Source organism: Zingiber officinale, chromosome 5B (genome assembly GCF_018446385.1).
Source record: "Zingiber officinale cultivar Zhangliang chromosome 5B, Zo_v1.1, whole genome shotgun sequence".
Lineage (NCBI taxonomy): Eukaryota > Viridiplantae > Streptophyta > Magnoliopsida > Zingiberales > Zingiberaceae > Zingiber > Zingiber officinale.
Genome location: NC_055995.1, coordinates 138,539,578 through 138,562,316, shown reverse-complemented (window position 1 = coordinate 138,562,316; position 22,739 = coordinate 138,539,578). Strand labels below are relative to the sequence as shown.

Below are 22,739 nucleotides of genomic sequence, written 5' to 3'. Positions count from 1 at the left end.
GTTGACTGTTAGGTATCGAACTACTTGTACTTCTAGATTTAACCACCTCTAAGACTAGGTGCAAGTCTAGATATTTGGATTACTAAAAAAAAAAATAATGTTCATGATTAAAATTTGTGAATTATATTTATCAATAAACTCTTATCACTTTATCAGTAAATAAATAATAAAAATTTAAAATGAATAAACAAGCTTGTGATTCAATAACCAAACAAATAAGATTAAAAATGTACCAATTTCAAACAATCAAATAAATTAAATTAAGAATTTAATAATATTTAAACAACTCAAGCTCAAATCAAACTTAAACAAAATTCAAACTTGAACAATCATTTTAATAGTTTAATTTATTTTAAGTTCGACTTGATTTGATTTAATTATCTTATTAAATAAATTTAAACATCATAAAAATGAGTTCGTCTTACCTCTGACTTATTTACAATCCTATTTATTAAATAAATCAATTGAGCCGAGCAGCTTAGTCTTGCATCTCTTTCTCTATAAATATGGTCCCATCGGGGCGGTGCGATGGTTATGATATGGGGTGTTGACACATGAGGTCTTGGGGTCGAAACTCGGCGTGACCGAGCATAACCTCCCCCATGTCTTGGCCATTTGCACTAATGGCTAGTAGTCACCCGTGATTTACCTCCTCTGTGTTGATCTAGGGACGGGTTGACGGGGGCACTGGGAACGAACGAATCACCTTTTTTTGCCACATCTTTCTCTATAAATACGGCTTGGCTCGTGCAGCACCCACAACATTCAACTTAGTGGTATAGTAAGAATATGGCTCCTCATTTCTCTTCCTTTTCTTCTTCATTATTGATATTGCTATTAGGTTTTATATTTCACATAGTTGATGGAACAGATCAAATACTAAGTGCTCGTCTTCATGTTGATCTGAAAGCTCTCCAGCCCAAAGATTCTTGTTCGCCTTCGGTCAAAGGTTCGTGAGCTCTACTTATATATTGTTATTATTATATGTTTATATAGTTGATAAAAATTAGCCATATGTATATACTAATCTTTACTCGAACCAGTACTTTAAAATATCCCTAAATTATAAATTAGGTAAACTATATGGCAAAAATGATACAATTATCAGATATTTAAATTGAAAGGGGAAAATTATAAATTCACTATAACCCTTAGTCTAAACATTGATATGTCTACCGGAATTGCCTCGAGCAAGGAAGAAGACCGAACAATAGATGCGAATTGCGAATGACAAACCAAAACTTGAACTCATGGACAAGTAAACCATGTTGAGACGAAACAAGAACAAAGGGAAAATATGGAGGGGCGAAGTTAAATTTTAGTAAAGTTTGAAGGATTTACCGTAAACTTTGCTGCAGGAGCAGGAGTGAGCTCCGGTACAAACTGGACAAGCCTTCGCGTGGTTCACCGGCACGGCCCGTGCTCGCCGTTCGCCGGCCAACAGAAGCAGCTATCCCATGCTAAAATACTCGACCTCGACCAAGCCCGCGTTGATGACATCCACCGCCGCGTCTCGCACTCCAAGCCGCTCGCCGCCTCCGACTCCGCCGCCTCATTACCGGCCCGCAGCGGCGCATACATCGGCAGCGGCAACTATGTCGTCACCGTCGGTTTTGGCACTCCGAAGAACGACCAGACCGTCATCTTCGACACCGGAAGCAGCATCTCTTGGATCCAGTGCCAGCCCTGCGTGTCCTGCTACGAACAAGAAGCTCCCCTGTTCGACCCCTCCCGCTCTTCCACCTACGCCAACATCTCCTGCGGCTCCTCGTTCTGCGATGAGCTCGGCAATGCCACATGCTCTGGCTCCAACTGCATGTACGGCGTCAAGTACCTCGACAACTCGTCCACCTTCGGCTTCTACGCGCAGGACACGCTCACTCTCTCCCCCGTTGACAGCATCCCCGGATTCCGCTTCGGATGTGGCGAGAGAAACATGGGCCTTTTCCACGGAAATGACGGGCTCCTCGGCCTAGGCCCTCTGAAGCTGTCTCTCGTATCACAGACGTACACCCAGTACGGCGGCGTCTTCTCATACTGCTTGCCACTCACCTCCAGCTCCGTCGGCTACCTGGCCTTCGGTAGCTACCCCGCCGGCAATCTCATGCTCACGCCGATGCTCTCCAATGCAAGTCAACCTGCGTTTTACTACCTTGAATTGACAGGCATCAGCGTGGATGGACAACTGCTCTCGGTGCCTCCCTCTATTTTCGCCAACACCGGAACCTTCATCGACTCCGGCACGGTGATCACACGGCTTCCGGCGACGGCATACTCCGCACTCAGGTCAGCCTTCCGGCAGAGAATGACAGCATACAAGTCTGCACCAGGGGCTGAACTGCTAGACACGTGCTACGACTTCAGTGGCTCCGGCGGCCAAGTGAGCATCCCGACAGTGGCGCTACACCTGGGCGGTGACGTTACCATTAACCTGATGATGGCCGGAATTCTCTTCACAGTGAACTCATCCCAAACGTGCCTCGCGTTTTCTAGCAATGGAGACGACACCCGCATGGGTATCCTGGGGAATACTCAACAGCGAGGCTTCAATGTTGTCTACGATATCGACAACAAAGTCATTGGGTTTGGCCCTGAAGGTTGCAGTTAGATTGTATCAAATCCATACTAGCAACGTCATGTCCGATACTACTATATCTAACGGGTATCTTCATCTATAACCATTAATTCCTTCATATGCAACAAGAAGAGATAGAAGATTTCAGATGAAGGTTCAATATAAAAGGGAATGGTGTGCACGCCCAAACTAACATCCACTTGACTACCTGGGAAAGTTAGAAACAAGAGAGAAGGATCAAACACCATATATAGTGCAGCGCACCACTATGGTCTCCCTGTTTTAGTGTAGGCCTTCACCTTGTTTGGTTGTTTTGGATTCATCGCCTAGATGACCTCGCAAACCCAAACTCAAGTCCAGATCATAAGCTGTATTTCCTAACTCTGACAATGTTTGATCTTTGCTTGAGGCCCGGAGTGGAATAGCTATAGTACTGCTCATGAGAACTTAAAAACTCTTCCATCGAGAAGCCAAAATTCATCAGCATGCACGAGAGCTATATCAAAAGGCAGATCATAGAGATAATCTAAACTATGCTTTGAACAAATTATTGATAAACAATTGGTAGGATAACCAGTTTGGATAATGATTGCATGAACTTATCCTTCTTACTTGTCTCTAGACATTATCTCTAGTCACATTTTTTTTTTCTTTTTTCTTTTAATGCTTAGTTGTCAATCCCAAATTTGCAGATGAGCGCAGGCAACTGTTTGCTAGTTCCATAGTATTTCATTGACCCCTTTGATCGAGTACAATGAGGGCCGGCTGTCACGGCGGTTAGCATGCAGCTAAGTTAGGTTGACTGAATTTCAGTACAAATACAACATAGTATAATGGTTGGATGAAGCAAATATCTTAATTAAAACGAACACTGGATGAAAATAAGCACATTTCACAGACAAAAATACACAGAAAAAAAAAGAGATATACATTAAAAAACTTGTGCTCAATACTTGTATTGTAAAGGAACCATGAAAACAACAAAGGCTTTACATGGAACAATCACTACTTGAGTTGTTGAGTATCTAGCAAGAAGCTAACCTTTGAAGTTGAACGACTAATTTCAAGAATTTATGGACATCCATTTTTTTTCCCATTCATTCATTGTGTTTAAATTCCCACCATAAAGAGCAAGTTAACTCACCATCTTCCTGCCTCCTCCAACGAAATATATATGCAAGAGACAAATCTTAACTGGAAGAGGAAATGGTTCATAAATTTACATAATTTTATCCATTATGCTACTGTAAATTAGGATTATTATCTAAAAGTCACAATGTCACTCTTTTTTTGTTCTTTTACTTATAAAAAATCAGATCATCAATTCCGTAATAATGTGCAAGAAGCAGCTAGGGAGACTATAGGATACTTCATCAAGCTTAGAGTGGCATAGTGACTGTGATAAGTGGTTGTTTCAATCAAGCATAAACCAGTTAGTTTCTAGCTCTAGCTTGAACTACCAACGGGTGAACTGATTTAGACAAGTTAAAATATTGATAAATTAAAATTTCTAATTTAATTCGATTCATTGTGATTTGGATGTGCTGCATCTTAGTTTGGGCAAGCAAAGCCCTATTTTTTTTTCATATTCCTTTCTTCAACCTCTTCCTCCACACGTTGTCCAATGTGTATTTGTATAAAATTTCATATACAGTATAAGAAGGGAAGCACTATACAACTCAAAGGAAAGCAACTATACAAAAACCCAAAGAAAGTCCTCTTTGATCAGAGATGTCCTAATTATAGGGCCACTTCCCCATAAAGGACTTAGGTGATCATTAAGGGCCTTAGGGAAAGCCTGCCTACTTAAATGGGTAGTTTATAGTTGCTTTCCTTGGGGTTGTATAGCGCTTTCCCTCCTTTAAATTGCATATACAGTTTAAAGAGGGAAAGCACTATACAACTGCTTGGGGTTGTAAAGTGCTGTCCTTATTACTTTGTTTATGAACGAAGTTTTGTGAATCATAATTATATATAAACTCTTATCAATCCGGTAAATAAATAAAAAAATAAAATGAATAAATAAATTTATATTATCAAACTCAAGAATAAATTAAATAAAATTAAAAATATAAATAATTAAATAAGTTTAAATTAAGAACTTGACAATATCAAAATCAACTAAGCTAAGGCAAATTTGAACAAAGCTCAGGCTCATAAGAAAGAAATCAAGTCAAGTTTGAATAATAATTACAACAACTTAATTTATTTTAGATTTGGCTTAACTTGATTACTTTATCAAATAAATTTGAATACCAACAAATTTGATTTTGCTCCACTCATTTACAATACTATTTATTGAATAAACCAATTGAACCGATCAGCCTAGCTAGTCTCGTATCTCTTTCTCTATAAATATGGCTTGTGCAGTACCACAACATTCAACTTTGTGGTGTCGTAAGAAAATGGCTCCTCGTTTCTCTTCCTTTTCTTCACTATTATTGATATTGCTATTAGGTTTTATACTTTACAAAGTTGATGGAAGAGATCAAATAGTAAGTGCTCATCTTCATGTTGATCTGAAAACTCTCCAGCCCAGAGATTCTTGTTCGCCATCAGTCAAAGGTTTGTGAGCTCTACTTATATATTGTTATTATTATATAAAGTTAGTTAATAAAAATTAGCCATGTATATACTAATCGTTACTTGAACCACTTTAAATTATCCCTAAATTATATATTAGTTAAACTATATGCCAAAAAATTGTATAATTATTAGAGATTTAAATTGAAAGGAAAAATAATAATCTCACTGACCCTTAGTTCCGTCGGTGTTGTTTTCCATTGTCAAACGAGATGACCATGTGAATGTTAAGTGAAATTGACTGGAGCACGTTGGATGCTATGAATCGGCCATGTTAAATATCTATATTAGCTAGATAACTTTAAGATGTACTCAATTGCATCCACCTTCAATTTTGATTGACTACTATTGAAGTAAAGTAAACATTGATCTCTCTATAGGAATTGCCTCGAGCAAGGAGGCAGACCAAGTAGAGACTTTCTTTAATTTGATGGTTGGAGGAGAGCGATAGATGAGAAAGACGAGCCAAAACTTGAACTTATGAACAACTAAACCATGTTGAGACGAAACAAGAACAAAGGGAAAAATTATTATATTTCAAAAAATATATATATTATATTTCAAACTATGGAGCCGCGAAGTGAAATATAAGTAAAGTTTGAAGGATTTACAGTGAAATTTGCTGCAAGAGCAGGAGTGAGCTCCGGGAGCAACTGGACAAGCCTTCGCGTGGTTCACCGGCACGGCCCGTGCTCGCCGTTCGCCGGCCAACAGAAGCAGCTCTCCCATGCTAAAATCCTCGACCTGGACCAAGCCCGCGTTGACGACATCCACCGCCGCTAGCCGCCTCCGCCGTTAAAATACCTGCCTCCAGCGGCGAATACCTCGGCACCGGCAACTATGTCGTCACAGTCGGATTCGGCACTCCGAAGAAGGACCAGACAGTCATCTTCGACACCGGAAGCAGCGTCTCTTGGATCCAGTGCTAGCCCTGCATGTCCTGCTACGAACAAGAAGCTCCCCTGTTCGACCCCTCCCTCTCTTCCACCTACGCCAACATCTCCTGCGCCTCCTCGTTCTGCGATGAGCTCGGCAATGCCACATGCTCCGCCTCCAACTGTGTCTACAGCGTCGAGTACGGCGACGGATCAGTCACGACCGGTATCTACGCACAGGACACACTCACGCTCTCCACCGACAGTATCTCCGGATTCCACTTCGGGTGCGGCGAGAGAAACATGGGCCTTTTCGGCCGCACAGACGGGCTCCTCGGCCTAGGCCGTCAGAAGCCGTCTCTCGTATCACAGACGTACACCCAGTACGGCGGCGTCTTCTCATACTGCTTGCCACTCACCTCCAGCTCCGTCGGCTACCTGGCCTTCGGTAGCTACCCCGCCGGCAATCTCATGCTCACGCCGATGCTCTCCAAACCAAGTGACCCTAGGTTCTACTACCTTGCATTGACAGGCATCAGCGTGGATGGACAACTGCTCTCGGTGCCTCCCTCTATTTTCGCCAACAGCGGAACCATCATCGACTCCGGCACGGTGATCACACGGCTTCCGGACACGGCATACTCCGCACTCAGGTCAGCCTTCCGGCAGGGAATGACAGCATACAAGGCTGTACAAGGGACTAAACTACTAGACACGTGCTACGACTTCAGTGGCTCTGGTGACCAAGCGAACATCCCGACGGTGGGGCTTCACCTGGGAGGTGGGGTTACCATCAACCTGGGGAAGGCCAGAATTCTCTACACGTTGAGCTCATCCCAAACGTGCCTCGCGTTTGCTAGCAATGGAGACGACAGCAGCGTAGGTATCCTGGGGAATACTCAACAGAAAGGCTTCAATGTGCTCTACGATATCGACAACCGAGTCATTGGGTTCGGCCCTGAAGGTTGCAGTTAGATTGTATCAAATCCACACTAGCAACGTCATGTCCTACTATATCTAATGGGTATCTTCAAAAGGAATAATGACTGGATGATCCAGTGTTGACTAGCATTATAATGGGTATCTTCAAGACGTACTGACTACTCATGAATTGTGTTCTCACGGCCATAAAAATTCTATAGAGCTCTTCATCTATAACCATTAATTCGGCCTTCATATGCAACAAGAAGAGATAGAAGATTTCAGATGAAGGTTTAATATAAAAGGGAATGGTGTGCACGCCCAAACTAACATCCACTTGACTACTTGGGAAAGCTAGAAACAAGCGAGAAGGATCAAACACCATGGCGCAGCACACTACCACAATGCATTAGTTGAGAGGGATAGAGAGGCTACTTAATTACACGAGCAAGATAATGTAGGTAAAAATATGAGCTACACTGCCATTTCGAGGGAGGTTTGATGGCCTTTCTCTTCAACTTGTTTTGCGCTGCTGATTTTGTTATCTTCATTTCTGTATCTTGTGTAGAACTTGCTCTTCCGGTTTTAGTGTAGCCTTCACTTGTTTGGTTGTTTTGGATTCATGTTTGATCTTTGCTTGATCCCTGGAGTGGAATAGTGCTCATAAGAACTTGAAATTCTTCTATCGAGAAGCCAAAAACCATCAGCACGTACAAGAACTATAAGAAAAGGCAGATAGAGATAATCTAAACTATGCCATGATCAAATTATCGATAGACATTAGATGAAGCAAATATTAGAATTTTAGAATATTTGAATCAATCCAATTGGATAAAACAAATATCTTAAAACAAACACGGGATGGAATTGAAATAGGCACATTTCACAGGCAAAAATTGTTGTTTCTTTCGTAGCAGGATACAAAAACGAAATCAAACTATAATCACTCACAGTGAACTCCTGAAGAAATCGTAAAAGAAGACGTTGGCCGATAAAGATATTATCGCTATCGGAAGCACGATCACGAGTAATCGGAAAGAGATATTAAATAAAATAATAATAAATAAAAATATATGATTTATTAAAAGTTATATGAAGAATTTTTTTAATTGGGGGGAGAATAGTAGGTTTTATACCGGGACGTTCCACGTCGCACTGATGGAAAAAACTCGAGAGCCCTTAAACCCTTGCAGTTCGCACGGGGAGCCCTGCCGACTCTGTCGCGTCCCCATTTTCTCGAAAGCCTCCGATTTCGCCGGACCTCATCTCCTCCGGTGATCGGCGCCCTCACCACTATCGTCTCCCCTTGAACTCGCTTGACACCTTACTCTCTCCGGACTCCCAGCAATTCGACCATGCCGCGTTAATCTCTCTCTACTCCCAGCGACCTAAGACTTGGGACGTCGCCTCCCCTCCTCCTTCCGATTCCTATCGACTTCGACTTTGAACATCCAACTTCAACGCCGGCTATCAGGTGACTGGGATTGATTCGCTGAGAGCCGGTTGACGATTGAGCCGCGGAAAGAATTAGTCCGATCATTCAGCAGGAACCGTTACTTCTGGCGCTACACGAAGCCGCCTCGAAGGAAAGAACCTAAACCATTTTAAAGCAAGGGCTTTTTTATTCCCACGTCTGTGTCTGCGCTGATAATCTATTAATCCTGAGAAATTGCTCCGGCCTTCTTAACTCTGCGATGGCGCGGAGGGAGGAGAAGCTACGGTGCACAAAAGAACTATACAATGAGGACATGGGGCCTCGGCGGATGTATGCTTTTAGGGCATAGTTTCGGAAAAGTTTGTTTTTTGCTCCGAATTGGGTTGTCTTAACTGTTTATTTTGATTTGCGCAGAAAGAGTATTAGGTTTAGTGCGTTATCTGGCGAGGAAATAAAGAATTCAGCAGAAGTCCAGGTTTGGAATAATAGAATCTATGGTGCCGATTTGAGGCCTGTTCAGAATGGACTACTTGATCCTCGCATGGTATCCTTTTTCTCCTGGAAAGCATTTTGTTTGGTATTTTTAGTTCTACAGTGTGCTTTATGTGGAGTGCACTGCAATGTACATTGTTAAGCATGTTGAATTGCTAAATCATTCTGATTTTGAGTATTACTTACTAAATGTAAAATGTAGGGTGCAGCAAACAAGGCTGGAGTTTGTACTACATGCCATGGCAATTTCTCTGAGTGTCCTGGACATTTTGGATATCTAAAGTTGACGCTTCTTGTTTTTAATGTTGGCTTTTTCAATTCTATACTGAATATTTTAGAGTGCATATGCAAGGTACTCCTTTTTATTTTTTTTTAAAAAATCAAGAACATAAGTATTTACAACTAACAAGAATATAGTTTTCATAATTGTTTTTTCATCCTCAATCGCATAAGCATATACATGTTTGTAATGTTTAGCTTGAATCTCGTGTCTGCATAATTAGGTCCTCAATTCTATCAATTTAAAGTTAATCGTGTCTTAAATTCTATCAATTTAAAGTCAATCATGGTATTTTCGATTGAGGATCATGTATTTGATATACTCTGCTCATAGGATTCTAAAGAATATATTGATAATAATATGGCTTGAATAAATTTAGTGCTCTTCTTAGTGGTTGATCTAGGCCATATTATTAGCAAAAAGAATGTTTAATTGTAAACATTTTTTTATTAGTTGTTAAAAATGATTGTTTACTACTCACCGTTAGTGATCAAATCCAAATGCATTTTATACGTATTGAGCTGCTTAATTTTCATCCGAAGGATGCATTTGGTAGGTTGTTTAAACAAGCAAACAAATGATTTGGAGCCCTCATTCTAAATTTCATGGTGCTAGAATTATGACTTCAACACCATGTGAGAATCCTGTCTCAGCTCTTAGGATTCTGTACTTATCTTGCTACTTTAATCATGTTATCAGGCCTTAGTCGAATTCTTCTTGTGGAGGATGATCGTAAGACCTATTTGAAAAAGATGAGGAATCCTAAAGCTGATGTAGCTATGAAAAATGCCCTTATGACGAAAATCAGAGACAGGTGCAAACTTTCTATTTGTCCATGGTGTGGAAGTAAAAATGGTTAGTAAACCTGTGCTGTTATTATTGTTTGTCTCATCTATTCCCTTTTAAAATGAGCATCATTTTCAACTTTCATTTTTGGTAAAGTTTTATTATCCTAGTTTTCATACATTTTTATATTTGTTATTTTAGTATCTTCAAACAGAAATACGGTGAATTTGGTTCCATGTTCTTTTGTCGCAGAACCATATTATTTCCCCATCCCCTCCTTAGGTGCTAGTACATATTGCAAGTTTATCTCACTCTGATTAGAATGTTGCCCCTTCTTACAAACATTTTACCTACCCACGTTTACACATCATCTCAAGTTTATCTTCAATTGTTCTTAGCTTTTATCCTCTAACTTCAAATTGAAAAAACCAATTTCTAATCTTACATTTAAAAAAAATAAAAAATTAAATTTTGATTTCAATACTAATTTTGATCTCTAGTAGGAACAGAAGGGTATCAGTACTGACCAGTTTCTTGCACAAATATATCAATTTCATAGTCAAGGTATAATATTACTCAATATAATACATATGCAGTTACATATATTGTAAAATCATAATTTATTTACATAATTATTGTTACACCTAGGGGATTGTTTACTAGGACGAATGACTGAATAGAAAGATCCACTCACTCATCCTTCCATTCACCTATTTGCTTTGGAGGATGAATGAAAGGATGAATAACTCGAATAGAACAAAAAGACAACAATATCCGTTTTTAATCTTTATAACTCTCCTCTTCTACCTTCTCTCTTAAGGCCACTCTGTATTAAAATCATGGTTTAAAGCGTTGTGTCGAGACGATCGAAATGGGCGAAACATCTCGTTCCGCTCGGCGATCGACACTGGCACGACTCCGACACCAGACCCGCAACGACTGCGACATGTTGAGCGACCCCATGACCGTAACGGAGGGGTCGCTCGACCATGTAACAGCAACGGAGGAGTCGCATAACCCTTCCGTTGTCGCCGCAGAGGCGCCACACGACTTGCGGCCACTGCAAAGGGGTTGCACGACCATCGCGGTCGCGCCAGAGGAGTCACGCGATCCTCGTGGACATGGCTAAGGGGTCGCGCAACCCCGCGGCAGTGCTAAAGTCGCGCGAGCTCGCGAGTGGTGTCAGATTTTGGATTTTTTTTAATTAAACTTAGGTTAATTCTTTTAATCAACTCCTAGCTATGATGGAGATAATCTAAAGATGCTTTATTAAACCCTAATAAAATTATCTAATTAATTTTATATATCATTTATTTTAATTTAAAAATTATAATAAAATTTGTATTTATTTATTTATCAATTTTCATGTCTTTTCCTTTTTTTAAAGATTATTTTTATATTGTTTATTTTTTAAATATTTATGTTAAATATTTTATTTTTTAATTAATATATTTTATATTTAAAAAATACTAAAAGTATATCGGCAGAACACGACTCGGTACCGAAATTGTATCGTTCCGGTCCAGGACCAAAACCTCTGCATAGGTCAAAATTTTAAACCTTGATTAAAACCTTTCCAATCCTCCTCCAATGTTGTGGCAACACAAAGGTGGAAGATCACCTAAAATAGAGGATCCAATCTCCTTAGAATGGAAGGATTACTGAAGAGAAGACGGATGGGGTACAATGGTGATGATGCAGTAATTGATAGACACATTATGCTTGATAACATTTGAAATTTATACATCAATCTTGATATTTATGTTTGGAGTTGATACATGCATCATCCTTGATACACAAGTTTGAAATTAACACATACAGTGTGTTATCTTCGTGCTATTCTGAGATGCTTGTTTATTTATTTCTTATAATGTAGGTGTTGTTAAAAAAACAAAATCTTCATTAGCCATTGCTCATGATTTTTCAAGAACTATTGATGGAAGCAAAGATGAAGTTATTGCTGCAATGTCTCACATCAGTAGCAAATCTTTGCACATTGCACACCTTCTAAGTCCTATTATTGTACTCTCTCTTTTCAAAAAAATGCTTGATGAGGTAGATGCTTATTTTCAAAATGAAAAATTATGCTTTTTGCTGAAAATTGGTTGTCTAAATTTTCACCCTGTGCTGCAGGATTGTGAATTGCTTAATATGTCTGATAGACCTGAGAAATTTATTGTGACAAATATTGCTATACCGACTGTGAGCATCCGTCCTTCTGCTTTTGTGGATGCTGGTGCTTCAAGGTCTGCATATGACCTGTTTTCCTTTTTTATGTTGGATGCATTTTTACTGCAACTCTCTTACTTCTTTGTCATGCTGTTCGCCTTGTTATGATCATAACTGGAACTTTTTATGTCATTTCAGCAACGAGGACAGTATTACTATCATTCTGAAAGGTATTATTAGCACCAATTCTGTTCTTCGAGAGGATCTTGAAGGTGTTGTGCCTCCATTCAAATGTTTGGTGAGTGTTTGTCCACATTTTACTCTATTTTTATTTAATTCTTTGGTAGTTTAGTAGTTTGAGATCATGCAGAGTCAGTTGTCTCAGTTCAATTTTCTTTCTTTTATGTATGTATGAGATTTAGCCTAGTTCATGAGGCTTAGGTAAGTTGAATGAAGACCAAGAGCATGTTCCAATTTCATTGGAAGTTTTCTCACCAACCTTATTTTGTCCTCCAAAGTTATTGCTTCTCTTTGTATTAAATATATTTTATTATGGAAGGTGAGAATCTAGATTGATAACAACTTAATTCTTATCAATTTATATTCAAGATTTTTTTTTATTTTTCTTTTTGACCAATATAGATGAGCCCAAGATTACTATTTTAAGAGTGATGAAATATACAGGTTTTACTTAAAAATAAATGAAAAGAGTTGTGAGAAATCAGACAATTTGCTAATGAAACTTTAGGCACTTTAAAAGGACCAAATTAGTTTGGTAAAGAAAATTCAATAGAATTGAAATCAAAATCACTTCTCTCATCCTGAGTAATGCAAGAGCTCACAACAATTTAGTGTGCTGGAGGCAGAGAATAGACAGACCAACTCCAAGGATCAATGCCCTACATGCTTTAATATTCATTTATGCGTATGAAAACAGGTTGTTCCTATTTCTTTGTGAAGTTCACACAAAAGGAAAATGTTTAGGCTGTACATTATGCATATCCAAATTTGCTCAAGTTAAGTCAATAACAGGGAGGAGCCAATATAAGATAGGTTCCTCATTGTAGAGTTTGTATTTCGACTCAAAATTGCAACTTCAACAATGAACTGAAGTTGCATTTGTTAGGTACAATGAGGTTAATGACATTGTCTTAGCGTAATTGTATTCTTCTATTTATCGGTTATTTTAGTATTGGAATGACCATTCCACATGAATAATTGATTTTATTCCATAATATTAGAGCAATGAGCATTCCACCTGTAACAGTATGTGTTTTGTGACTATGTGACTCCGTTGGCCTAGCTGCTAGGTGGGTCTAATGAGCTGATCCAGTCATTTGAGCTGCTTGGGTTTGGCAACTTGTGCGAACTGATTGGCAGTCAATCTCACATTGTCAATTGCTCCCACTTGTGATTGATTAGGCTGGGCAATTTGGGCCAAGTTGAGTGTACCTTACTATGTGAGCGGATCATTCAGCCTAGACTAGGTTGGCCAAGGCAAGATGTGTTAGACATGCTAATTGGTCAAGTTAACATAGTTAGTAGGTCTGACCATGTTTATTGACTTATCTCACAAGGTCATTTGCAGTTCAACTTGCTTTCTTAGCCTAGTTCATAGTTATTTAAGGCGTGAGATGTCTAAAAGAGCATAAGTGTCATGGGGCCTGAGGCGCAATACACAAGGTGGGGCGCATGCCTTACCAAAGTAAGGCGCTTTGGATATATATATATATATATATATATATATAGGGAATTTCTATTAAAATATTTCACTAACAAAACTATAGTGGATAAAATATTGAACAATAATGTAAATATAAAATTCACTAGTAAATAAATATGTTATACACATAATTAAAAAAGTGCAGCCCGGTGCACGAAGCTCCCTCCCTCTTTAATTCTGGCCAGGACTTCGGCTTCTACTCATTTGGAAAAGTAGTCCACCGCCTCAAGCAGAAATCACTTCTGACCGAGTGCCATAAGGAATGGTCCCACAATATCCATACCCCACTGATCAAAGGGATAAGAAACTATGGACGTCTGTAGCATTGAGGTGGGCATATGTGTCAGATTCTGATGTTTCTGGCAAGATAAGCAAGTGCTCACCAACTGCTGAGCATCCTTCTGTAAGGTAGGCCAGAAATAGCCGGCCAACAGCACCCTGCGAGCTAATGTTCTGCCTCCAGCGTGACTGTCGCAACACCCTCGATGTATTTCTTGTAAGGCATGCTCCGCCTCTTCCATATTTAAACACTTGAGTAAAGGCCTGGAAAATACCTGCTTATATAACTGATCTCCTATCATGGTGTAAGCGTGAGCCTTTTTCCTGACCAGCATGCTTCCTCAATGTTAGGTGGCAAGATGCCCCGCTGAAGGTAACTGATCATCGGTGCTCTCCAATCAATAGGCTCATCCATGTTATTCTGAAGATCTATTTGAGCTATGAGGAAGGTCTGCGCTATTGACTTGTCCAAGATCCATGTGGTCATAGAACTAGCCATTTTGGCTAACTCGTCAGCTCGACCATTCTCTGTTCTGCGAATCTTGCTCACCGTGACCTCCTTAAACTCTTCTTTCATTTTCTCATAAGCCTCTCGATATACTTGCAGCTTATAACTATTGATCCCAAAGTTGCTTGCTACCTGCTGGGTTGCTAATTGAGAATCCGAGTAGATGATTACTCGGGCAGCTCTCACATGCCGGGCTGCATGCAGCCCTGCCAATAAAGCCTCATACTCTGCCTCATTATTAGTGGCTTTGAAGTTCAACCGTACGGCTAGCTGCAAGATGTATTCTTGAGGGATATCAGAAGAACTCTGACGTCGCTTCCCTGCTGTGTAGCCGATCCATCCACATATACCTTCTAAGTTTCTTCGTAATCATTTTGATGAATCTCGGTCAAGAAATCAGTTAAGGCCTGCGCTTTAATAGTCGTGCAAGGTTGATAAACTATATTATACTCTCTCAATTCTGTCGCTCACTTGATAAGCCGACCCGCGACCTCTACATTAGTGAGGGCTTTACCCATGGTGATATTGGTCAGGATCGTGATGGGATGCGCCAGAAAATAAGGCCTTAGACGTCAGGCCATGAGCACCAGTCCGTAAACTAAATTTTCCAGAGCTGTGTTTCTAGACTCAGTTCCCTTTAGTAAATGACTGAAAAAGTACACTGGCCACTGTACATTGTCTTGCTCTTTTACCAGCACTGCCCCCACGGCCTCATGGGTGGCTGACAGGTAGACCCAGAGCGGCTCTCCCGTAATAGGCTTGAACAAAGAAGGCAAGGTCTCCAGATACTTTTTTAGCTCTTCAAAAGCCCGCGTGCATTCTCATCCCACTGGAATTTGAAGGCTTTCCTGAGCTCTTTAAAGAAGGGTGTCGCTTTGTCTGCTGATCGGGAGATAAATTTGGACAGGGTTGTTATCCTGCTCACCAACTTTTGAGCCTCCTTCAGGTTTTGGGGAATCTTCATATCCCGGAGTGCTTGGACCTTCTCATGATTGGCTTCGATTCCTCGCTCGGTCACCAAGTATCCCAAGAACTTCCCCCCTTTGGCTCCAAATAAACATTTCAGGGGATTTAATTTTAACCCGTATTGTCGGAGGGTGCCACAGGTCTCCTACACATCAGCTATCAGATTTGCGGCTGAGGGGGATTTGATAAGTATATCGTCTACCTAGACTTCCACGTTACGCCCAGCCTATTCCCGGAAGATTTTATCCATTATCCTTTGGTATATGGCTCCAGCATTCCTGAGTCCGAAAGACATGACCGTATAGCAGAAAGTACCATCAGCCGTAATGAAACTGATCTTCTCCTGGTCCTCCAGGGCTAGGGGAATCTGATGGTACCCCTGATAAGCATCCAGCTGTTGATTGCTACTCGGAATATCATACTGATTCCCCTGTACAAAAATTTTGTACAAGTCCTGAACCTTTCCTAACAACCTATTGTATTCTTTACAAATTAAATTTGGAATCGCAAACAAAACTTAACATTATTGATTCCAAATTCAACTTATCTATTCTTAGAGGTTTAGACTTGGATCGCAAACGATGCTTAACATTATTAATCCAAATCCACCCATGTTACAAATTCGATTAAATATTAATTTCAGATATCAGCTTTCAGGTTAAACATGGCGAGACACTAGGCCTTCTTGGGTATGTGAGTATCCACCACGTCCTAGACAAAGCCTTTCAACGAAATTCAATATTTAATCTCCTTATAGTTACCCTAAGTTTAACCATTAAGAACAATCGAATCACAAGATCGAAAAACAAAAGAAACACAAAATCGAAACATAAATTCGATAGTCTAGAATCACTAGCCTCTTGTATTTGGTATTTCAAGATCTAAATAAAAGAATGAACTAATTATGATGCGGAAACTAAAAACTAGTTATACCTTTTGTAACTTATAGACCTCACGATCTTCTGTCGTATTCCTCTTTTTATCTCGGACGTCGTGTGGACGACGATCTACCGAGACGAGAATCCACCCAAGCCTCTTTCTTCTCCTTGCAAGTTTCGGCCACCAACTCTTCTTGAAGGGGAGCTTTCTTTCTTTTCTTTTTCTCCACAAGCAACCGGCCACCAAGATGAGATAAAGCCTCCAAGTGTCGCCAGCCTCACCAAAAGGAGAAGAGAAAGAAGAGAGGAGAGGATCGGCCACCACCAAGGAAAGGAGAGGAGAGAAATAATAGATGTTATGTTGTAAGGTAAGACACCTCTACCCTCTCTTTTATATTCTTTGGTCTTGACAATTAAGGAAAGTTTTAAACATAATTAAAACTTCCTTATTTTCGCTTGCCAATGAACAAAAGGAAAATTTAATTAAAAATTTCCTTTTATTCTTTTAATGGCCGGCCCCTACAAGTTCTCCAAATTAGGAAAGTTTTAAATACAAAATTAAAACTTCCTAATTTGTTTCCGGAAATTTTTAAAATAAAATTTTCTCTTTTAAAAATTTCTTTCATGGTTGATTATAAAAGGAAATTTTTATAAATTAAAATCTCTCTATTAAAACATGTGGATGATTTCAAAAGGGAAAGTTTTCTCCAAAATTAAAATATTTCTTTTAACTACAAATAAGGAAAGATATCAAATCTTTCTCTTAATCTTTTATAGAAATTATAAAAGGAAAGATTTAATTTTAAAACTCTCTTTTAAATCATGACTTCCACATAAGGAAAGATTTTAAAATTAAAATTCCTTTTAATTTTATTGTGGTCGGCCACCTACTTGGGCTCCAAGCTAGGGCCGGCCACCACTTGATCCATCCAAGGCTTATCTTGGCCGACCCTTGCTTGGGCTCCAAGCTTGGCTTGGTCGGCCACCTATGGATGGGTAAGAAGGTGGGTTTAGGTAGGTATAAGACTTTATAAATAAGAGGCTACAACAGTGACCGCGAGGAGGAATTGGTTTTGGTCTCCCGATGAACTTGAGCTTCCCGTGTTCGCCCCGAACACCCAACTCGAGTTCATAAATAATATCTCATTCCACTAAAGAGTTATTATTGCACTACCGCACCAATTCCATATTACTATATGGGCTCCTTATCATGAGTGTGTTAGTCTCCCTGTGTGTAAGATATTGAATGCCCACTAATTAAATGAGTTACTGACAACTCACTTTAATTAATATCTAGCTCCAATAATAGTACCACTCAACTTTATCGTCATGTCGGACTAAGTCCACCTGCAGGGTTTACATGACAATCCTTATGAGCTCCTCAAGGGGACATCATCAACCCAGATTACTAGAACACAGTTTTATTTTATAATCAACAACACACTATATAAATAATATTATTTCTCAACTTATCGGGCTTATTAATTTAACGAGCTAAATCGCACCCTTTGATAAATTAAAGAAATAAATATTAAGTATATGTGCTTGTTATTATATCATGATTAAGAGTACACACTTCCATAATAACAGTGGTATTGTTCTTTTATTCAGTCAGTATAAAAAAAACTATCAGTAAAGCCATATAAAGAAGTACCCACCAGCTGGAGCTCGCTGGCGTCGATTTGCATTTCTTCAAAAGCAGTCCTAAATAATACGTTGACAAAGCTCCCGGTGTCAATGAAGACCCTGATCATGCGGCTATTGGCTATGATGGCTTTGATGATGAGGGCGTCATCATGAGGCAGCTCCAGTCCTTCAAAGTCCTGTGGCCCAAAGCTGATGACAGGGCCAACAGCCTGTTCCTAACTGTATCCAACAGCATGCGAGTCCTTCCTGAATCTCTATCAGTAGGTCCTCCGAAGATCATGCCTATGTCCCGGATGACCGCATTGTCTCGATTCTCAGCTTCGCGAGCTTCTCCTTGGCCCCCCCCTATCTACCCTGGGCCTTGCCTGCCCTGCTGCATCGCGTTGCTCCTCCATCATTCTTTGGATCTGAGGAGCCAGCTCAAGGGGTGGCAGGCCTAGCTCAGCAGCGCGACGAGAATCCCGGGCGAATTGAAAATAATCGTTGGTGGCATGCGTGTGTGACCGATGATAAGTGCAATAACACGGCCTCCAAGGCTCAGGTCGGGGGGCGTGAACTGTAGCTACGCGCGGAATCGGCCGAACATCCTGACCGAGGTGGAAGGTAGGTCAGGCGTCCCGAGCGCGCAGAAGAGGTTGAGCAGGTGGTTGGGGTACTCTTCTTTCTGGCTTATTGGCAGAAGGGGGTGGTTTGTCTGCTTTCTTTCGAGCTGCCTGCGCTTTTTCCACATTGATGTAGCTGGCAGCTTTCTCCAGCATCTCATCAAAATTCCGTACGGGATTCCTGATGAGGTCCCTAAAGAATTCTCCTTCTGTCAGACCATGAGAGAATGCGCTCATGAGTATTTCCGATGTGGTTGCAGGGACGTCCTGAGGCACTTGGTTGAAGCGTTTGTATAGCTTCTTAACGGCTCAGAAGGCCCTTGCTTGAGAGCGAACAGACAATGGTCAATTTTTTGTTATTTCCTGCTGCTGGCAAAGTGGCGCAAGAATGCAGTCTTGAAGTCCAAGAAACAGGTGATGAACCCGTGCGGTAGTCCATCGAACCACTTCTGGACAGAGCCCGAGAGAGTATTCAAGAATACTCGCCACTTAACGGCATCACTATATTGGTGTAGCAGAGCCGCGTTTCTAAACTTGCGGAGGTGATCTTCAGGGTCTTTGCTGTCATCGTATTCCTCAATAGCTAGGGGTCTGTATCCTTTTGGCAGCTTTTCCTCCAATATCTTAGAGGAGAAGGGCACTTTTTCTTCTAGCTCCCCTCGACGTTCTTCGCAGAGAACGATAGTCTTTCCCTTTTTCGAATCCTTAGGCAGAGAGCTTTCTGCCATAGAAGCTTGTGGTTGCTCCTTGTGGCTATAACATCTCAGTTCTGGCTGATAGTAACCTTGGTCGGGCTCCCTGTAGAAGGCCGGGGGAAATTCTATGGGTTGTTTCCTCTTAGAAAACCCCGATCTGAAGCATGGGCCGGCTCTTTGGAAGCTTCCGGCAATTTTCGCGATCGGGAGGCAGTAGTTTGTTGCTTTTCAGAGGTCGTCCGCCTTTTGGCTTCTTTGAATAGTTCGTATTCTCCAGCCGTCATAGTTACGTTGATTCTACCAAAGTCCTCCATCTTTACGTACCGGAACAGATAGGGAAGATTCCTACAGACGGCGCCAAATTTGATCCCGTCCGGAAGCTGAGTCGGACAGAGGCTGGCCGCGCTGTCGCTAGTGCTGATGGAAAGTTGCGGAGACGCTTGGGTGACCTGGTATCTCCTGGAAAGGTTCCCATGAGTGGATGACGGAGGGTGATGACGGGGACGACGACGCGAGGGTTCTGCACACACTCAGACAAATCGCCTTCACGTTAGAGACCAAGAACCAGGGAAAAAGTCCCAGGGTCAGATCCTCCGACGCTTAAGTCAGGTACTTTTTTCCTCAGAAGTACAGTGAAAGGACGAAAAGTAAAAGACAAGTGTGAAAAGATGAGTGAGCGTACCTGCATAGAGACAAAGCCTCCCTTTTTATATGGCAGCGGGTACTTCTGGAGTCTGACGAGTGTTAGGAAATGTCAGGTGTCAGAATTTGTCTAGCAGTGAATGACACATGGCATATTCCTATAGGTTTAAGGAGGAATCGGTGGGCAATGAGCCCTAGACCATTAGCATATTCCTTGACATGCAGTGATTATTCTCTGACAGGTTGTTACGATTCCCTGGCTTGATTGTCGTATAGTGTATGCTTGCCCCAGTCTGTTAACCTTAGACTGGGTCTTCGTACCTGCAAATCTTGACCTGTAGGCATAGACCCGCATTTCCGGGCGCATTCCCTAGCTTGTGTGTCGTCCCGTAAATCCAGCTTTGTACGTCTCGCCCTTCATTTGCTATCCGGTCTATCCCGGTAGATCCAGACCTGCGCCTACCGCCCTGTCAATCTAGGTCTTCGCTTGTCGTTCCTTAAGTTTCGTCCCGTATGCATAGCCCTGCTCCGTATTTTATCCTGTACGCCCAGAATCGTATGTCTTGACCCTCATTTCCTGTTCTGCCTGTCTCGTCCTGTAAACCTGACCTGTAGGCCTTAGTCCACATATCTCGACCTGGTTTGTGTATCCTGTTCCGCAAGTCTATAAATCTTGTCCTGTAACCCTTGATTTGCATATCCCGACCCGTACGTCTCGGTTCGTGTATCCTGTTCCGTCAATCTATAAGTCCTGACCTGTAATCCTTGATTTGCCTATCCTGACCTGTACCGTGTATCCTGTTCCACAAGTTTATAAGTCCTGATCTGTAATCCTTGATTTGTCTATCCCGATCTATACGCCCTGGTCCGTGTGTCCTGTTCCACAAGTCTATAAGTCTTGACCTGTAATCCTTGGTTTGCCTACCCGACCTGTACGTTCTGGTCCGTGTATCCTGTTCCGCAAGTCTATAAGTCTTGACCTGTAATCCTTAGTTTACCTATCCCGATCTGTACGCCCTGGTCCTTGTATCCCGACCTGTTTGTCCTACCTTCCGAGTTCCTACTCAACATGTAGGCCTAACTCCGGAATGTCACTTATGCCCGACCAAGACCATCCTGTAACCTGGACCTTTGATCCTTACGTAGGCCGGACTTTTGACCTCCACGTAGGCTGGACTTTTGACCACCACGTAGGCTTGACTGCTGACCGTCACGTGAGCTTGACTTTCGACTGTCTCGTGGGCTTAACTTCTTAACACTCCGTGGGCTTGATTTCTGACCACGTCAATTATCCGACCCTACTATCATACACCGTATCATATATTTATACCTGTTCTTCTCCTTTCAGCAACATGGCTGGCCTTGTCTCCTGTTCGTCCCATGTGTTCCACTCTACCGACCCATAATCTGTTAGGTTGGAAGAGAATCTACCTACCAATAAACTGTTAGGTTGGAAGGGAAGATGAAGTGAAGTGGCGAAGTATATGTATACCTGTTCTTCTTCTCTCAGCAACATGGCGGGTTCTTCTTGGGTTTATCTTGGCCTTCTGGTCTCACTCACTGCATTAGCATCTACTGATAATGCCTTTGGAACAGCAGTTTCAGTCCAGCATGTGGTTGGCAATGACCAAGGGTTGGATCTCTCTTCCAATCTGGCTGCTTGGTCCATTAATAGGATCCTCCAAGTTGGAGATGAGATCTGTAGGACTTTTTTTCTTCTTCTTCTTCTTTGTTGTTATTGTTGTTGTTCCTCGGAATTCTGTTTTTGATCAAACGATGCATACTATTTGAGTTTGACAGGGTTTGCATACTCGGCAACAACTGAGGACAGCATAATGGAGCTTCAGAGCAAGCAGGAGTTTGAGTCATGCAACTTGAGCAACCCGATCAAGTTGTACTCGAAAGGCTTCGACAAGGTGAGGCTCCATGGTGAAGGAGCGCGATACTTCAGCAGTGGTAAGCTGGAAGAGTGCGAGAAGGGGCTGAAGCTGCATGTGGAGGTGATGCCCAAGGTTAAACCTGGTGGTTCAATTTCACTGAAGAAAGTGACCGATATCGATGGAGAAACAGCGGCATTGGCACCTGGAACTTCTGGCTCAAGCCATGCCAAAGCATCTTTGTTTGTGTTGTTCGTTCTTGCAATTATTTTTTGGTGTTGATGTCGGTTCTTGTGCTTGAGCTTTGAATGCTGTTAACGCCTGAGTTGACTTCTAAGGTCGACTATGGGCATTTTCATTCCATTTAAAATTTGAATCCCAGTTATTGTATTACTTCCGGATTGCTTTGATTGAATGTTATTATTGATAATATATTTAATTTTATTTGGTTATGTGATTCTCGGATATAATTCGAAATGTCATTATTTTGAAAATGTGAGATTTTATATGGGGGGGATTTTATATATATATAGAGTCGGGGAGATTATATATATATATATATAATTCAAATATCTAAATTACGTCCAATTAATATAAAAGCACGGTGGCTCCTGACACGATAACCCGGCTGTCCCAATAATTCGAGCATTACGGACATATTATGCCTTCCATGGAAATCGAACTTGCATCCAGCTAGTCCTGGATATGAGCTCCTGACACAACAGCCTAATTGTCCAAGTAATTTGAGAAATGCTCTGCACGGGAATCGAACCGAATTATCTGCAGTTCGTCTTACCGCAGCGCCA

The 22,739-nt window shown here is 41.2% G+C and overlaps 2 protein-coding genes and 1 pseudogene across 3 annotated transcripts; all 3 read left to right on the top strand.

Annotated features, from left to right (window-relative positions):
• The first annotated feature begins 775 nt into the window (after positions 1–775).
• LOC121986336 (aspartyl protease family protein At5g10770-like) lies at positions 776–3,181 on the top strand. Its single transcript, XM_042540219.1, has 2 exons — positions 776–949; positions 1,359–3,181. The coding sequence occupies exons 1-2, from the start codon at positions 790–792 to the stop codon at positions 2,606–2,608; spliced, it is 1,410 nt and encodes a 469-aa protein (XP_042396153.1). The 5' UTR covers positions 776–789; the 3' UTR covers positions 2,609–3,181.
• A 1,799-nt stretch (positions 3,182–4,980) lies between these two features.
• Positions 4,981–7,039, top strand: LOC121987129 (annotated as a pseudogene).
• A 1,769-nt stretch (positions 7,040–8,808) lies between these two features.
• On the top strand, positions 8,809–22,367 carry LOC121986333 (DNA-directed RNA polymerase III subunit 1-like). 2 transcript variants are annotated; one of them, XM_042540216.1, is made up of 7 exons: positions 8,809–8,933; positions 9,091–9,233; positions 9,861–10,016; positions 11,824–12,002; positions 12,081–12,193; positions 12,315–12,414; positions 21,857–22,033. In XM_042540216.1, the coding sequence occupies exons 2-7, from the start codon at positions 9,227–9,229 to the stop codon at positions 21,890–21,892; spliced, it is 591 nt and encodes a 196-aa protein (XP_042396150.1). In that variant the 5' UTR covers positions 8,809–8,933; positions 9,091–9,226; the 3' UTR covers positions 21,893–22,033. The 2 variants fall into 2 exon arrangements, with proteins under 2 accessions (XP_042396150.1, XP_042396151.1); XM_042540217.1 differs by lacking the exons at positions 8,809–8,933; positions 9,091–9,233; positions 9,861–10,016; ... (1 more) ...; positions 12,081–12,193; positions 12,315–12,414 and adding an exon at positions 20,114–21,757 and having other exon boundaries at positions 21,857–22,367.
• Positions 22,368–22,739: the final 372 nt, after the last annotated feature.

What these genes read in the sequence shown, in the direction of transcription:
- LOC121986336 (XM_042540219.1), top strand. Translation starts at nt 790, where the DNA reads ATGGCTCCTCATTTCTCTTCCTTTTCTTCTTCATTATTGATATTGCTA. An exon ending in TTGTTCGCCTTCGGTCAAAG is followed by an intron (nt 950 to 1,358) that starts GTTCGTGAGCTC and finishes ACTTTGCTGCAG; the next exon opens with GAGCAGGAGTGAGCTCCGGT.
- LOC121986333 (XM_042540216.1), top strand. An exon ending in ATGGTGTGGAAGTAAAAATG is followed by an intron (nt 10,017 to 11,823) that starts GTTAGTAAACCT and finishes CTTATAATGTAG; the next exon opens with GTGTTGTTAAAAAAACAAAA. An exon ending in TCAAAAAAATGCTTGATGAG is followed by an intron (nt 12,003 to 12,080) that starts GTAGATGCTTAT and finishes CCTGTGCTGCAG; the next exon opens with GATTGTGAATTGCTTAATAT.